Genomic DNA, 18,350 nt, shown 5'->3' with positions numbered 1-18,350 from the left:
TTTCAGAATTGCTCAGTTATATGGTAACTCTATTTTAAATCAATTGGGAATTGCCAAACTGTTTTCAAAGTGGCTGCAAAATTGTATGCTTCTACCAGCTGTGTATCATCTTTAAAGGTTATGAAGTGGTATGTCATTATGATTTTGTTCTTCATTTCCAGAAAGTAACAGTGTTGAGCATTTTTATTTACTGAACTTTTGCATGTCTTTTTTTTATTATGTTTTCTTTGCTTAGTTTTTGTGATGCTGGAGATAAAAATCCAGAGCTTCAGGTATCCTAGGCAAGTGCTCCACCACTGAGCTACACCCCAGTCCCAAATTGGTTTTTTTTTTTTTAATGACTTGTAGAAGTTCTTCATATACTCTAAATATTAGATTCTTATTGAGTTCTGATTTACAAAAATTTTCTCCCATTTCATATATTGTCTTTTCATTTTCTTAATGGTGTCCTTTGAAGAACAAATTATTCTAATTTTGGCAAAGTCTAATTCATCTTTGTTTTTCTTTTGTTAGTTACATTTTGTGTCATCTAAGAAACCACTGACAGACACAGTTCATGGAGATTTACTTTGATGTTTCTTCTATGACATTTTTAGTTTAAGTTTTTACATTTAGGTCTGTAATCAAGTTAAACTTTGCATATGATATGAGGTAGGGAGTCAACTTCATTCTTTTACATGTGGATATCTAGTTGTCCTACCATCATTGGGTGGAAGACATTATCTTTTCTCCTTGAAATGATTTTGCTCCTTCCCAAAGATCAGTTGACCATTTTTCTATGGACCTGTTTCTGGGTTTTTCTATATCATTCCACTGATTTGGTAATCTTTTCTTTCTCAATATCACACTCTCTCGATTACTATACATTTGTAAGTCTTTAAGTCAGGTAGGGTCAATTCTCTGCTTTTTCTCATTGTACTATTGACAATTGTGGCTCTTATGCCTTTCAATATAAATTTTGGAATCAGTTATCAAAATCCATAAAATAATGTGCTGAGGTTTTGATCAAAATTGCTTCAGATCCTGGACAGGAATAATTGATATCTTAACAATATTGAATCTGCCTATCCATGAATATGGAACAACTTCCTATTTTTCACATCTTTGATACTTTCATCGGGTCTTTTTTAATTTTGCTAGATCTATACCTAAGTGTATCAGTCATTTGGTGTTATTGTAAACAATATTGGGTTTTAAATTTCAAATTGCAATTGTTTGTTGCTGGTATATAGAAAAGCATTTGGCTTTTCAAACTATATCCTGCAGATTTCCTATAATTGCTTATTAGTTGCAGGAGACTTTATTTTAATTCTTCAGAATTTTCTGTGTATACAATGATATCAAATTTTAGTACAGTGTGGAAAATTGGGCTGAAAGAGAACATTATTATCTTATTCCTGATCTTAGGGGGAACCACTCTAATTTTTCTTTGCATGAGAATGCAAATGGACACACTACCTTTATTTAATTTATTTATTTATATGTGGTCCTGAGGATGGAATCCAGTGCTTCACATATGCTAGGCAAGAATTCTTCCACTGAGCTACAGCCCTGCATGAGTTTTTGTTAGTTTTTTTCCTCTGGAAGTATAGGTCCACTTCATCTGAGTTATTAAATTTGTAAGCATCAAATTGTTCTCATTATTAGGTATAATGTTAGCTGTAAGTCTGTTTTAGATTTCTTTATCAAGGTGAGGAAGTTCCTCTCTATTTCTGGTTTGCTGAAAGTTCTTACCATGAATGAATGTTGAATTTTATTAAATGTGTTTTCTGTATCTGTTGATATGGCCATATTTTTCATCTTGAACTTGTTATGTAACAGATTATATTACTCAATTTTGTATGCTGAATCGATTTTGCATACCTGGAATAAATCCCACTTAGTCATGATGTATAGTTATTTTTATACATTGTTCAATTTGATTTGATAATAGTTAATTGAGGATATGTACATCTATACTCTTGAGAAATATTGGTCTCTAATTTTTTTGTTATCTTGGGGTTTTTTTGTTTTGTTTTGTTTTTTGGTACCTGGGATTGAACTCAAGGGCACTCCATTACTAAGCCACATCCCCAGCCCTATTTTGTATTTTATTTAGAACAGGATCTCACTGAGTTGCTTAGCACTTCGCTTTTGCAGAAGGTGGCTTTGAACTCATGATCTTCCTGTCTCAGATTCCTGAGCCACTAGAATAACAGGCATGTGCCACCTCACCCAGCTCTTATAAAATCTTATCCAATTTTTGTATTCGAGTGATATTGGCCTTAGACAATAAGTTAGGAAGTGTTCCTCCTACTTCTGTTTTCTAGAAATTGTACAGAACCAATATCACTTCTTTCTTAAGTCTATGATAGAACTCACTAGTGAAACCATCTGGACCTGGTATTCTTTTCTGGAAGGTTATTAATTATTAATTCAGTTTCTTTAATGGACATATGACCTATTTTGATTATCTGATTCTCCTTTTATGAGTTTTTAGTAGATTGTGTCTCAAAGATATTGGTTCACTTCATTTAAGTGACTAAATTTGTTGACATAGAGTTGTTCATAATATGTATTTTCCCTTAATATCCATGGAGTAACTAATAACTGTTCTCTCCCCACCCCCACTCCCGCCTGGTTTAGCCTAGCTAGGGGGTTATAAGGTTTGTTGATTCCTTCAAGGAACCAGCTTTTGGTTTTGCTGATTTTCTCTATTGGCTTCATATTTTATTTATTTTTATTTTTAAAAAATCTTCTTTCCATTTTTTTTTTTGTAGTTGTAGATGGGCAGCATGCCTTTATTTTATTTGTTTCATTTTTATGTGGTGCTAAGGATCAAACCCAGTGCCTCACACATGCTAAGCAAGTGCTCTGTCACTGAGCCACAGCCCCAGGCCATGGCTTCATATTTTAAATGTCATTGATTTATGATTTGATTTTTATTATTTTCATCTGCTTCCTTTGGGATTTTGGTTTGTATTTTGCAGTACTACAGATTGAACCCAGGGAACTTTACTACTTTGAGCTACATCCACCTCTTTTTATTTTTATTTTTATCTTGAGATTCATAGTCCTATGAAGTTGATCAAGCTGCCTCAAAGTTGTGGTGCTCCTTCCTCAGCCTCGTAAATCACTGGGATTCTAGGTGTGCACCACCACACCCAGCTGCTTGCTTTAGATTTATATTGGTCTTCTATCTCTAGTTTCCTAAGGTGAAACTTAGATACTATTAACTTTAGATCTTTTTGTCTCCTAATTCATACAGTCCATGCTATAAATTGTCCTCTAAGCACTTTTTTACTGCATTTTACAAATTTTAACACATCGTATTTTCATTTTTATTTATTTTAGTATATTTTGAATTTCTCTTGATATTTCTTCTTTGACCTATATGTTATTTAGAAGTATGTTGTTTCATTGCTACATACTTTGGGATGTTCTAGCTTGTCTTTCTGTTGTTTCTCATTTAATTTTGTTGTGGTCTTGGAGCATACTTCATATAATTTCTTTTAAAAATTTTCAACTGTTTAGATGGCCTAGTTGTGTTCCATCTTGGTGAGTGTTCCATGTGAACTTAGAAAACTGTACATTCTGCTGTTGTTCAAAGGAGTATTGTATAAATATCACTAGATCCAGTTTATTTATTTGATGTTGCTCAGTTCGACTATGTCCTTACTGATCTGTCAGTTGACAATAAAGGAGTTTTGAGTTTTCCAACTATAAAGTGTACGTCTCTATTTCTCCTTACAGTTCTATGATTTGTTTTTTGCCTTATGTATTTTTGCACTCAGTTAAGTACACAAAAATTTTATTTTCTTAGGGAACTGATCCCTTTGTTATTTTATATTTTTTTTATTTTGATATTTGTTTTGTTTGAAATTAATACAGGTGCTCCAGCTTACTTGTTTACTTGCTTGTTTTTTGTTTGTTTGTTTATTTTCTCTCTTTTCCTTTCTTTCCTGAGACAGAATCTTGTTGAGTTGCCCAGGCTGGCCTCAAACTCACAATTCTCCTGTCTCAGCCTCCCAAGTAGGTTGGGATTAACACAATGCATCACCACACCTGGCTTTATCTGGCATATCTTTATCCATCCTATTGCAAGTTAATTTTTGTAGACAACATAGTTTTCTATTGTCATTTATCTACTCTTGACTCTTCTTGATTGATCTGAAGAATTCTGTTGTTATTCACATAGTTGAATTAATATCTACCATACTTTTTACTGTTTTTTTTATGTATTGTGTGTGTTCCGTGTTGTCTTTTCCTCTTTCTGCCTTTGATTTTAATTGAGCAATTTATATTATTTCAATATTTCTTCTCTCAGCATATAAATTATGCTTTTTGTTAAAAAAAAGTAGTAGTTGCCTTAATGTTTGCAACATATTTATAACTAATCTAAATCTTCTTCAAATAACACTGTACCACTTTATAGGTAGTGAATATCCCTTTTAATAATGTATCCTCATTTCCTCTGTCCTATCCCTTGTAACATCGATGTCATTCATTTTATTTATCCCTAAATTATAATCTCTGGATAAATTATTGATATCATTTTGAACAAACAGATGAATTAAGAGTAAGAAAAAATAAAATATTTTACTTATTCTTTCTCTAGCACTCTTTCTTTATGTAGATCTGAATTTCTGACTTATTCCTTCCCTATAAAGAAATTATTTTCAACATTTATGGTAAGGTGGGTCTACTACAGCAAAATCCTTCAATTTTTGTCTAAGAAAACTTTTATTTCTCCTTTGCTTTTGAAGGATGACAGGATATAGATTTCTAGGTTAGTTGGGTTCTTTCCTACAAATATTTTAAATATTTTATTCTTTTCTTGGCTGCATAGTCTCATGTAATTCTTAAACATCTCCCTTCATAGATGAGGTATATTTTCCCTGGATTCTTTCAGTACTATTTTTGTTATCTTTGATTTTTTGCAGTTTGAATGTGATATGCCTAAGTGTAGACTTGGTACTTATCTTGCTCAGTTTCCTCTGAGCTTCATGAACATGTGGTGTTTGTCATTAATTTTGAAATATTCTTAACCATTAGTCTTCTGATATTTATTCTGCCCTCTTTCTTCTTTCTTTTCTTCTGGTATTCCCACTGCATGTATGTTACACCTTTGTAATTATCTTATTGTACTTGGGTATTCTTTTCCTTTTTAAATTTTCATTCTTTCTTTCTTTACTTTTCAGTTTAAGAGGTTTCTATTGACATACCTTCAGCTTCACTGTTTCCTCCCTTGATAGTATCCAGTCTGTTGATGAACCTGTCAAAAGCATTGTTTATTTTTGTTACAGCACTTTTTATTTTGAGCGTTCTCTTTTTATTCTTTGACTTTTCATCTCTCTGCTTACATTATACATGTGATCCTGCAGGTTGTCTATTTTTCCAGTAGAGTTTTTAGTATATGAAGTATCATCTTTGGAGGAGAGGAGGGTTAACCAGGGATTAAACCTAGCAGTGGTTAACTACTGAGCCACATCCCCAGCCCATTTATTTATTTGTTTGTTTTTTTATTTATAATTTTGAGACAAGAGCTCACTGAGTTGCTGAGGCTGGCCTTGAACTTGTGATCCTTCTACCTCAGCCTCCCAAACTGCTGCAATTACAGTTGTACACCACTATGTCAGGCTAGTATAGTCATTTTTAAACCCTCACACTATGATTCCCAAATTTCTACCATACTTGGGTTTTATTCTGTGATTTTTTTCTCTCTCTCTTCAAACTGTGTTTTTTGCCTTCTGTCACGTCTTGTACTTTTTTATTGGAAGTAGGACATGATGTATAAGATAATTAGAATTGAGGTAAGTAGTGTTTTAGAGTAAAAAATTTATGTGTATCTGGCTAGGACATTAGCTATGTTTAATGTCTCCTTTAGTGGAAGGTATCATACATAGGCTTCAGGTTTTTTTTTTTTCCTTTTTTTTTTTTTTTAATTTCCCTGTTGTTTTGAGTTTCCCTGAAAACTCTTAAATAGAGTCTTTCAATACTCTGAACTGCAATCTACTGTTCCCTACCAGTTCAGTGATAGAGTTCTGGAGTGGAAAGTATTCCATAAACTCATGATTCAATCTCAGAGGTGTTTTAGTAGGCTTGCACACTGGGCTGTGACCTTCAAAAGAGTGTCTTAACCTTTTTTCCTCCTCTTCCTGTGTGAGACAGGAAGTCCTGAGGAGGCTGAGTAGTCTAATTGTCCTTCCCCCTAGGTCACCTTAGCCTCTGATAAAGTTGTTTTCCCAGCGGGCAAGTGTCTGTTAAGGAGAATAGAAAGTTCTAGACATGTTTGAAATGATTACTTATCTCTGAGTTCAGCACAAAATGATTACTTTCCCTGCCTCTGCCCAGGGCAGGAATGGATTTTTCTTTGCTCTTCTGTGAGAATTTGGTAGGGCTCTGGAGGTAAAACAAAAGTGTGAAGGGCCCCTACAGCTGAGCCTAGGAATTTTTAACTCTGACTCTTAATTTTTAAGGTCTGCCTCTAGCAATTAGCCAATTATGGTTTTAAATGTTCCAGTAGTGACTTCTCTGTTCTTACCTGTCCAGTTTTCAGGGTGGTAGTTTGCCCTGTGATCTCAGTTCTCTGGTGGAAGAATCATTTCTTAGCTTTGTCTTATTATGGTGAGAGACCCCCAGATCCCCCAACCTGGAATGGACCACGCGAGACACTGGATGCAAACAGCAGGAGGATTTATTCTCACACAGGCACCCGTGGGTGCACAGCAAAACTTCAGCCGGAGCTTCGGTGACTGGCACACCCGGGCTCGGGGGTACAGAGTTTTTATAGGAAGCAAGGGGCAAGGTTTCAGCCTAGCACAGTAACAGTTATTCTATTGGTTTATCTAAGTTCCTCTAGGTCCAGCCCCTTAGGTCACCTGGGGGGTAAACTTGTTTTTTCCACTTTATGTTCTCAGAAAAGAAACCCATAAATTGCATCCTATTCTTTTAGTTCCTGTTTTTACTCTATTTGCTCAAGCTTGGCCTTCCCAGGATTATCTATATGGAACATCTGGTGGTGGCATTGTATAGAGCTTGGAGTGTTACGTGCAGCTGGGAAGTGCTACGTGCAGCTTGTGGGGTTTTAACATGGGGGTTGTACATGGGAACATCCTGTAGGGCACAGGGGTTAGAATTCCTAACGTTGGGTTTGGGGCCCTGTAGTCCTTCATTCCCCCCTTTTTCTATATCATGGATATAATCTTATATCCATTGATCTTCTCGCCCAGATTCCATTACTAGCTCGGCTGACGGCTCAGCATGTTGTTGGAGTAAATGATATTGCTGCGTGAGGACCATAGTTTGGATTACGGATAGCCTTTCCTTTATAAACTGCATTAATCTGTTAAATATGCAGGGTCCAAATGTTAAAATCAACAGCAACACAATCAAAGGGGGCCAGCTATCGAGGATAGTATAGTAGTTAACCAAGGAGACTTATTAAACCAGCTTTCAAATCACCCTTGCTGGGCTTCAAATTTTTTTTGTCCCTTGGCTAACCTCTCAGTAGTGGTCACATGGGGGCTTGCATTCAATAGGGGGAATAAAGAATACAAGGTAAGAAAAATCAACAGCGAGTGAGTCTTATCTTTAGCGGATTCTGGGTGCGTTGCAACTTCCATTCTGAATCCGGAGGGGTGTCTGCGGACTCCTGTGGATGTGCAGCCTTCACGTGGGAAGCGTGGATGCAAGTGGTGATGCCATCCACCTTGATTGTAGTAGGAGTGGTCAGCAGAACAGAGTAGGGTCCTTTTCACCGCAGTTCGAGGTTCTTGCTCTGGTGCCTGCGTACCTAGACAGTGTCTCCAACTTTGAAGGGATGTGGCAGCGATGGGGTTTTGAGTTCCTCTTTGTATGCTTCGGCTAGAGGCTTTCAGACCTCGTTCTGGACCAATTGCAAGGCACATAAATAAGTCTGCATAGATGGGGTGAGGGAGGTATAGGTTTCAGTTTTTAATAGCGGGTGGTGGTGCACCGTACAGAATTTCAAATGGGGTTAGTCCCTGTGGGCCTGGGGTGTCCCTCCATTTTAGATTTCACTCAATATTAGACCCGATTTACCTAACTATACTAACTACCTAACTTTAAATCTGGCTTCATTTCCCCCTCTAATTTGGGAACTCCTTACTGCTGTAAGGAAAGGGGGCGAAGATCTTTCTGGCTTCTTCAGGCTGACAAAAAGGGGCGATGTTGGGGCAAGCAGTTTGGAGTCCCCTTTTTTTTAAAAAAATCGGGTCTATCGAGTGGTCCATGATAGGCTGGAGGGCCATTTGAGTGATGGGTAGTCTATAAAAGAAACAAGAATTCATTAGTACTGGAACCATATTGACGTAGCAATAAATGCCATAGTACAGGAATATGCCAATGAGTATGATGGCAAAGTCAAAGACAATGTTTTTCATCAGAAAGTGCCAAGAACCAGAAGCTAAGATATCGTTTCCATGATAAAGTTGCTGAGGACATGGCTTCTATCTGAGCATGTAAATCTTTAAGGATATTTGTCACATTGCCAGAATTATCAGGACGTAAACACAACATTTAATTTTTAGGATTACAGTTGTCCTTCCCTTAAGATATAGTTTAATAATTTAATATCATCTGAATATCATCTGATCTTGCAAAATCCTTTTATTAGTATGACCTGTGTCTAATAGAGAAATCTTGAAATCTTTAATTTTGTTACTTAGGGCTGGATAACCATACTAGCAAACATTAAACCTACCTGTGTTGGTTAGAAATAAAGGCCTTAGATTAAAATTATTCTAGCAGTCCCTTTGACAGTTATCAGGCATTTTTACCTAAGAGTCTCTTTTGCAGTCTCCAGTTTACTTATTGTTGGAGGTTACATTTAATTATTATTATCATTTAAAATGTCCAGGAACAGCTGTGTTTTGGCTTTGACTGTCTTTGCTAAGTGTTTAAGATGAAGCAAGTCAAACTGACTTTGTTTCCATCTATTGTTAACAGTCAGCCTCCTGGGAGTCCTCGGGAACTTCACAGCAGCTTCTCAGTTCTGCTAGTGCCATTTGCGCTAGGATGGGTCCAGGCCTTGCTTGACCGCGTGGCTTCCCTTGGAAGCATCAGGGATGTCTCCCTTTTTTTTGATGACCCTCCTCTTCACAGCAAATGCACTGATTGGCTTTCTGTCCTCCATTGGTCTCATTAATTTCCCTGATCAGGAGGTTATGTGGCCTAGAGTTGCAAAGCCCTTTGGAGAAGTCCCCTATCCCTGATTCAGACTGACTCAGAGGGCAAGAGCCAAATATTGGTTCTCTTGGCCCTTTAATTTAACTTTAATTTTAGAACTTAATCTTAAACATCTAGCAAATAAGTTTCAACAGCCTTATACTAAGAGTACTGGACTAATGTTTATCTCTCTCCTGTAGGTGATAATTTATTATCTTAAATTAACCCAGGTTGTGTGTTCTTAAATCAGTACCTCTGCAAAACATTAATAGGCAATCTTTAAGCCATTTATAAGAAAAGTACAAGATAAAATTATCAAGAGTAAAAACATTTAGTTCATATAATAGCTACCTTGAATTCTGGCAGAGTTATACATTATAATCCCCTGTTTGAGGTCCTGGCAATCGTGACAAAAACCAACTTTTGGACACAACCTTGAATGCACTGAAATCTGGCCTACTTTTTTATAGTCACTTTCACATGCGATGGGACATAGAGCCTTATCTCAAGTAAGGCGGGGCTCATCATAAGTCTTAAATTCTGAAGCTGATCTTTGCTTTTTAGGCATCATTTTATAAAGCTTACATAAATTGTTGCTCAAATTTACATGAATATTAGCTAACATAGTATAATATCATACCTAAAACATGAATTAAAGAAAAGCTGGAAGCTTTAACTTTTTGTAGAGAAGTAGCAAAGTACTTTTGTCTTGCAATAAAACCTTTACATAGATTAGGCTCTTATTAATTTAAAAATACATTTAAATTATATCTCAGTGTAAAAAGTAACATGGAACTTCATATAACTTATTGATAATAAGTACAGTTATAGAACACAAATGATATAAATAAATTTTCAATATGTTTTCCTTTTAAGCTTAAAATTATCATACAGTTTTAGAACACCAGGTTGATATAATGTTCTTTTTAAAGCTTCTACCTTACAGATTTGTATATTTGGAAGATATGAACACATTAATGGCACCAATTACATTGATGTTTTTATATTAACCAAGTTTAGCTTTTAAAGGAATAACATAGCACAATTTTCTAAAACAATAGCACTTGTTTAACCAGCTGTTTAATTTCTTTAAGATTACTTGTTTAAAAACTTACATAGACTTTTTAAATTATTTAACCATATAGACTTTTATTTAGAAATTTAGAACCTTTTAGTTTTTTTTTTTTTTTCTTAAGCTGTTAACTTCTTTCCGTTTCCATGAGCTCCAAGCTGTTTCTGTTTGCATATCAGTTTAAGCCCTTGCTGAGGTCTGGAAGGAACTGGGAAAACCGGAATTCTGAGCAGGAACTTTATGTCTAGGGCATTTTAACCACGAGTCACAATTTTATCTTTTTACATTAGAAAAATTTGCTCACACAAAACTGAAAATAGGATCTTTCTTGATAATATAAAAGTTACCATCAGAGGAAGTTTCTTCAGGATCATTAAGTTACTTTCCTTGTTTTAAAGTTTTTTTTTTTAAATTTATATATTGAGAGAAACAGATACCAAATCATAATTTATTATCCTTGTCCAAATCAATGCACTGTATACCTAGTGAAATTTCCTTAGGCTACCCAGTTCAAGAATTGATGAAAAAATAAAACTGAATGATTGGGAGTTACTTACCAACTTGGAAGTAGAGTTCTTTTAATTTTCTATCCTAAGTACTTAAGTTCTCTGGCATGAATTACCTGAAATCACAAACTTAACAATTACCTAACCCCAACTTTTAACTGCAAGATAGTGCAATATTTTAGAAACCCATTCAGATACCAGATTGTTACAATAAAAAAAAATTAATTTTGTTAGACACACATTTAACCTAGATTATCTTTTAAAAAAAACAATCAGACAACCAGATAAGAATATATCTCTCCAGGTTTTGAACTTTCATTTAATTATGACTCCCATCAGTGGCACCTTAGATTTCCCATGAGTGGACCAGATATTTTCACATAGGGGCAATTCTCAGTGTGACTGACTTACTGCATATAGGTGGAGTAATCCTTACAGTGCAGAAAAAAAATGAGGAAATTTCCCCAAAGCGAAAAAGGCTCTGGCAGCTGCTGGGAATTCCTCAGTTTTCCCTTTCACTTGCAAGATTAGCTCTCCTCCAGTTTGGTTTGACCTTAGGCACTAGGCATATTTTTTTTTCTAACTTTTCAGTAGACAGCTCCCAAAAAGTTCATCCTCTACTTGTAGTTGTTTTGAGTGCTAGGCTTCCCCAAGAAAGCAGAGTGGGGATTTCTTAAAAACCCCCTCGGGAGTGTCAAAATTTGTGACTGAAAATTTGGTTCCCATCCCCCAAAGCCAATTAACACCAATTTAATAATGAGGACCGGGTTTTGAGAAGAGTTAAAGGGAGATATCAAAGTTCTTAGATCCCCAGCAGACATTTCTTAACAGCAGCAGCGGGTGTACTCAGGCCAACTATGGGAAGAAAAGAAAACACTGCTTCCCTAATCTCGTTTACAATTTAGGTTAAAATCTAGCTAAAGTTATCTCCACACCTCTAAGGCAGATTAGAATTTGGGACTCTGCATCGGTTCAAAGTAAAACAATGCCATCACACTTAATAGAGACACAGACAAAAAGACACACAGAGACACACATAAAGACATAGATTCCCTTTTCAGATTGTCAAAAAAATGAAAATGGGTGCTGGCCCGAAGCCGACTGGGGTCTTCCCTTCAGACAAACGGATTGGGAGAGCATCCCCCTCAGATTGGGTCTGACAACCCCAGATTGGGAGATAGAATACAGAGACGGAAACAATAACACAATAATCACAATAACACTACAATCAGACCGAATAGAAAGAGCGCTGCCCAACTTCAGATCAGATGGCTTAGGTGGAACAGAAGCCCCACCGTTGCCTACAAATACAGATGGCTTAGAAGGAGTGGAAGCTCCACCGCCGCCTACAAAAATCCCTGGGACGTCTCCCGGGGTGGCAGGGGAGAAGTCCAAGTTCATCAACTCCTTCTCAAGCTGCCCAGAATACTAGGTGACTACGCATAGTCTCAAAGACCTTACAGACGCTGCGCAAGACATTAAACACAAGACAAGACAAAGAGCTTGAGCTGGCCGGCTTACCTCCCAGTGATGTTGAGTGTCCTCTGGATTTGGGTCTGGGCTGAACCAGTGATCCCGGACGAGCCCCCAAATGAGAGACCCCCAGATCCCCCAACCCGGAATGGACCACGCGAGACACTGGATGCAAACAGCAGGAGGATTTATTCTCACACAGGCGCCTGTGGTGCACAGCAAAACCTCAGCCGGAGCTTCGGTGACTGGCACACCCGGGCTCGGGGGTACAGAGTTTTTATAGGAAGCAAGGGGCAAGGTTTCAGCCTAGCACAGTAACAGTTATTCTATTGATTTATCTAAGTTCCTCTAGGTCCAGCCCCTTAGGTCACCTGGGGGGTAAACTTGTTTTTTCCACTTTATGTTCTCAGAAAAGAAACCCATAAATTGCATCCTATTCTTTTAGTTCCTGTTTTTACTCTATTTGCTCAAGCTTGGCCTTCCCAGGATTATCTATATGGAACATCTGGTGGTGGCATTGTATAGAGCTTGGAGTGTTACGTGCAGCTGGGAAGTGCTACGTGCAGCTTGTGGGGTTTTAACATGGGGGTTGTACATGGGAACATCCTGTAGGGCACAGGGGTTAGAATTCCTAACGTTGGGTTTGGGGCCCTGTAGTCCTTCAATGGGAATAGAAATGAGTCTTCAAAATCATGTCAGAGTAGAAACCAGAAGTTTCTGATATTAAACAGATTATTTCTACAGGTTTATGATATTAAATGATTGTAATAAATGTTCATGACCCGAGAGTACAACTAGATCTTACCATGCCTCCTGAAATTTTAAAAATAAGTTTTTAAGTATGATCAGTATGGTTTTAATGTTGTGTGTTTTATTATATACACACTGGCTATGAAATTTGTGATTAAGAAACTCCCTCTTAAAATTTTATATTTAGTCCACCATTTCTCACACGTTCTTTGGTTTATATTAGTTGGTTTTGACAAAGCACCAAAATGACTTTAAGATTGAACTGAAGCACCTGGAGGATGACCTCCTCCTACGCCTTTCGGCAGCAGAGGGAAGCTTCCTAGATGACACCAATCTGGTAGAGAGGCTGGAGACAACAAAGGCCACCGCAGCAGAGATAGAGCACAAGGTAGGAAAGGGCAGACCATGCCTGGGGGTTTTCATGCTCTGTTTGAATGAAATGCTTGGGACTACAGTGCAATCAAAGTGGTTCTTCCTCTGAGAGGAATGATGTGTTGTGGAATTCAGGTCATTTAACGACATGCCCTTAAAAATTGGACAGTGTGGGATTTAGAGTGGAGATGGAAATGGTTGAGGACTCTAATTCCTCAGAGTCCAGTCATTCACATTACACTCTGTCAGGCTATTATTTCTCTTGAGTGCCCAAATTTGAGGAAAACTAGAGCCTGCTGTCTTCTATGGTGGAAAAATCTAAAAAGGCTTAGCATTTGGCTTAGGCAAACTTATATCCTATAGTCTTAGCACAATTTCCCCAGTCTGTTGGCATTTTAGAGAAACCCTTGGCGCTGAAGTTTTGTTCATAGGTCTGCAGTGGCAGGAAACAGCAAGAGATGGTGTCCTGCTTCACTCAAATGCATTGTTTACCCTGGGAAAATGATACTTCCCCAAAAACTGGTGAAATTTTTCATCCAGTAGGCTTCTGGCTAACTGTGCAACACGAGTTTCCAAATGCCATGTGCATGGTATGCACTTTGAACTTTCACACGTGGTCACTAACCCTTGACATCCCAATGTTTCCAAGTCAGCACTAGACCCTGATTTGCTTTCTAGAATATCCTCATAGTAATCTATTAATTACCCAACAGAAGTTGTGTCACCAAACATCCAATGTATTTGTCTTAAATTAAGCAAGGAAATAGAATTCCAAATTACTCTATCCTTTTAAGAAAGTAAATTCTAGGTAGCTGCTAAGATAGTAAAGATTAGGGCAATTAAGTAAATTAAGTCTTAGCTTTGAAGTTAACTTCTAATTGTCTCTTAGAGTATCACTTCCTGTCTTAACAACATATTGCATGTGAGTAACTTCCCTATTCTCTATATTTTATTTCCTTTTATACATAAATACTGTGAGTCAAGTTTATAGAAATACTTTGGGAAAATATTGTATCTTGTAAAGCCATGGACCTAGGTAAAAGAAACAGATACTGGATCCTTGAATAAAAATGAATATGTTGATGGATGGTGGTAGTTTTTTTTTTTTTAATTATCTCTCTAAACAAGCCCAGAGGCTAATACATAAAAGTAAATGGAAATACATGAGCATATGGATGATCTGGTGCTGTTAAAATTAGACGGTCATGACAGTATTTGTATAAATGCTTTTTAGTGAGCACTGCTATTGGATGTATTATTGACCTTGGCAGCTTTTGTACACCTTGTTGCCTAATAAAGTTGTTGGCATCAAATTGACTCAGCAGACTTTAAGAGCCATCCCTGGGAGGTGATATAGCTGGGTTATTAAGCCCTGAAAGAGAAAGGGGAGGTAGGAAGGTGACATTCCTGAGAAATCAACACTATAGGACCCAAAACAATTAGTGTTGTTTCAATCTGCCATCTATAAAGCAGCAGAAATCATTCTCACTAAAACTCAATTTATGAAAAAAATATTTAAGAATATGGATTTAATAATTCTAAAAAGGCTCAAGCACTTAGATGCCATTTGTGTTGTTTATTTTAACATGAATCCTTTCTCATTTCAAATACATCCTTCCATTGCCTGGGTATGTTTGGAGAACATGAAGAGTAAGTTACTAATTTTGTTTGATCCCACCATAGGTGATTGAAGCCAAAGAAAATGAAAGAAAAATCAATGAGGCCCGAGAATGTTACAGACCAGTAGCGGCAAGAGCATCCCTTCTTTATTTTGTTATTAATGATCTCAGAAAAATCAACCCTATCTATCAATTCTCTTTGAAGGTAACGTTGAATTGGCTAAGAAAAATCAAAAACCTCAGAAGTTTCAATGTGTTTCAGGAAAATAGGAATTTATCTCTAAGTGGTCAGTATATCCATGAAGGAGTTAAAGAATGTAGTAAACAACAATAGAAATATCATCTCTCAGGAACTGTCATTCATAATTTTTAGTAAGGCTTTGAGCTAATGAGAGTATTGATGTGATTCATCACATTTGTGTGTTGTTTCTAAACAAAGTATGAAGGGTTTATTAAAATATAAAGGATTTTTCTTTGAGGTAACTATTCTGTCTTTGTGAAAATATAGGAATTTAGAGAATTCTCATGTTTTCTTGGTGAAGAAAAATGAATAAAAACTAGTCACTATGACATATGCAAGGCACTTATATACTAAAGTACTGTGAGAAAGCTACAGTACAGTCCCTCTCATGGGCCTTGTTGCAAAAGTCCTCAGAAAAGATTGACATACTGAATTCAGCCATATAAAACAAGCACAATATAGTATGACTAAATGGAATTTATTGCAGAAATGCAACTTGATTTAACATTCAAAACAAAGCACACGAGGTTATTCATCATATTAATAGAATAAAAGAAAACAAATGATCATTTCAATTAATGCAAAGAACCTAGCATATTTCAACACATAGTTTTCAGAAGGAGAAAAACTTCTCAGCTGATAAGGAATATATGGTAACTTTTCAACATGATAAAAGGCATCTACAAAAACCAACAGCAAATGTAATGTTGAAAAATGAACAAGCACAGCTTTCTATTCAACACTATATTAGAAGTTATAGCAGTACAATAAGACAATAAAAGGCAAGAGTTTTTAAAAGGAAAAGGAAAACTTTCATTTTTCACAGGTGATCTGATCATGTATGTTGAAAATCCTATGTAATCTACAAAAAAGCTGATAGAACTAAAAAATGAGTCTCTAGTAAGGTCGCATGATACAAAGTCAATATACAGAATCCTTCATATTTCTATAGATAAGAGAAATAATGGAAAATAAAATTAACAGCCCAATAATATTTACCATGATTTCTAAAATCATGAGACTCTAATGTATAATTTTAATAAAATGCATGCAAGATTTTTATACAAAACTATAAAATATTGTTGAAAAATTCAAAACATCATTATTAAATAGATGTACTATGTTTATGAATTGGAATTCTTTTTAAGATGTTAATACTGTCCCAGTTGATCTACAGATTCAATTTGGTCTCAGTCAAAAAACCCCAGAAGATGGTGTTTTGTTTTGTTTTGTTTTGTTTTTTGGTAGAAATCAAGTTGGTTCTAAAATTTGTATGGACATACAAAGGACTTTAAATAGCTCAGCAATTTTCCAGGAAAAAAAAAACAAAGTTAGAAGCTAATCTTAATATGTTTTGTGAACTTACACTCATCAAGATGGAGTGTTGTTAAACTAAAAAATAAGAAGAGCTCACTGGAACTGAGTTACTGCAAGTGCAATGTCTGGTCAGCTGATTTTCAGCAGCTATGCCCAGATAGCTCCAGGAGGGTAGAACGGTTTTTACAGCTGAAGCTGCTGTGACCACTGGACAACCATGTGAAATCACACAAACCTCAGCTGTTATACCATGGTATATACAAAGTTAATTCAAAACAAATTGGCTGAGCTATAAACTTTCTACCAAAAAAAAAAAAAAAAACAAGGAAAAAAAACTTTGGGCTTTGAGTTAGGTAAGATATATATATATATATTTTGTAACTCAGAGATTGAACCCAGGGGTGATTAAGCACTAAGTCACACCCAGCCCTATTTATTTTTGAGACAGGGTCTCCCTTAGTTACTTAGAGCCTTGCTAAATTGCTAAGACTGGTCTTGAATTTATGATCCTCCTGAGTTGGTAGGATTAAAGGCATGTGCCACCATACCTTGCTTAGGCAAATATTTTTTTAGAATGGAACAGAAAGATAAAAAAAGAAGAAACAAATTGAATCTTATCATAATATAAAGTTTATGATCTTCAAAAGACACTGAAAATAAAAGGTAAAGCACAGACTAGCAAAACAATATTCCTGATACATGTTATCTAACAAAGAATTTGTATCAGGATACATAAATAACTTGTACAACTCAATAATAGGTGTCGAATAGACATGGCATATAATAAATAAGACATGTTTACCCTTAAGCACATTATAAATGTGCAACAATCATCAGAAAAAATATGTGAATGGCTAAAATTTCAGAAGACAGTCAATACCAAGTGTAGCATAGATATGGTACTGCAGCTTCCCCATTTCTGGAATGAATGCAGATTGATAAAACTATTTTGGAAAGCAGTTTGATAATTTCTTATGAAGTTAAATGTACGGTTGCAATATGATCCTTTGTTTTTACTCTGGGTATTCATCTAAGGGAAATGAAAGTACATGTCAACCAAAAACTTGTTCACAAATGTTCACAGGCACTTTATTCATAACAGCCAAAATTTGGAAATAATCCAAAGGACTGACAAGTGAATGGATATATAAATTTGGCACACCCATACATTAAGATGTTGCTCAAAATGTAAAGGTACACATTGCCTGATACACACCCAACCATTGGAAGGTCACCAAAACATTATGTTCAGAAAAAGCATCCAGACACTTAGGAGTACCTACCATATAAACTTATATGAAAATATAGAAAAGGCAAGGTTAATCTACAGTGACAGGCAAGACGGTAGTTGAATGGGACTGGGGATGGTGGTAGGAACTGACTGTAAAGAAGCACATGAAGACTTCTTTGCAGTGATTAAAGCAGAAAGGCTCTGTATCTTGATTATGGTGGTTGTCAGTGGAATATAGCCATTTGTCAAAACTCATCAAATGGTATATTTGATGTGCACATTTCATTGTATTAAATTAGAAGTCAGAATATCAGATTAATACTTTGTCCATGCCTTCTTACCAGTATTTACTATATGTATGTATCATTGCAGCCTATTCCTTTCATTCAAATATATACCAATCCATCAGTCTGTGGTCTCTGGTCCCTGGCCACCAACCAAAAATAAACATATAAACAGATGTATTTCTACATACTTAAATGCATATCTGTGTGTATTAAATATATACATATATATGCATATATATATATATATGTATGTATATATGAATTTTTCCGGCCCATTACTACCAAAGTATGAAAAGGTAATATAAACCAAGAGT

At 36.0% G+C, this 18,350-nt stretch overlaps 1 protein-coding gene and 1 long non-coding RNA gene across 2 annotated transcripts in view; one reads left to right on the top strand and one right to left on the bottom strand.

The window, feature by feature from the left end:
• Window positions 1-18,350, top strand: part of Dnah11 (dynein axonemal heavy chain 11) — a 310,480-nt gene that overhangs the window by 257,712 nt on the left and 34,418 nt on the right. Inside the window, exons 67-68 of the mRNA XM_021728753.3 lie at window positions 13,193-13,357; window positions 15,025-15,165. Of these exons, the coding sequence (XP_021584428.2) occupies window positions 13,193-13,357; window positions 15,025-15,165 (306 nt within the window). The remainder of the gene's footprint in view (window positions 1-13,192; window positions 13,358-15,024; window positions 15,166-18,350) is intronic.
• LOC144375375 (uncharacterized) lies at window positions 6,659-12,136 on the bottom strand. Its single transcript, XR_013435111.1, has 2 exons — window positions 10,798-12,136; window positions 6,659-8,268 (listed from the first exon to the last, which is right to left on the bottom strand). It is a non-coding gene; the product is annotated as an uncharacterized LOC144375375 (long non-coding RNA).

Source organism: Ictidomys tridecemlineatus, chromosome 2 (genome assembly GCF_052094955.1).
Source record: "Ictidomys tridecemlineatus isolate mIctTri1 chromosome 2, mIctTri1.hap1, whole genome shotgun sequence".
Taxonomy (NCBI): Eukaryota; Metazoa; Chordata; class Mammalia; order Rodentia; family Sciuridae; genus Ictidomys; species Ictidomys tridecemlineatus.
This window is presented reverse-complemented; position numbering and strand designations above follow the sequence as displayed.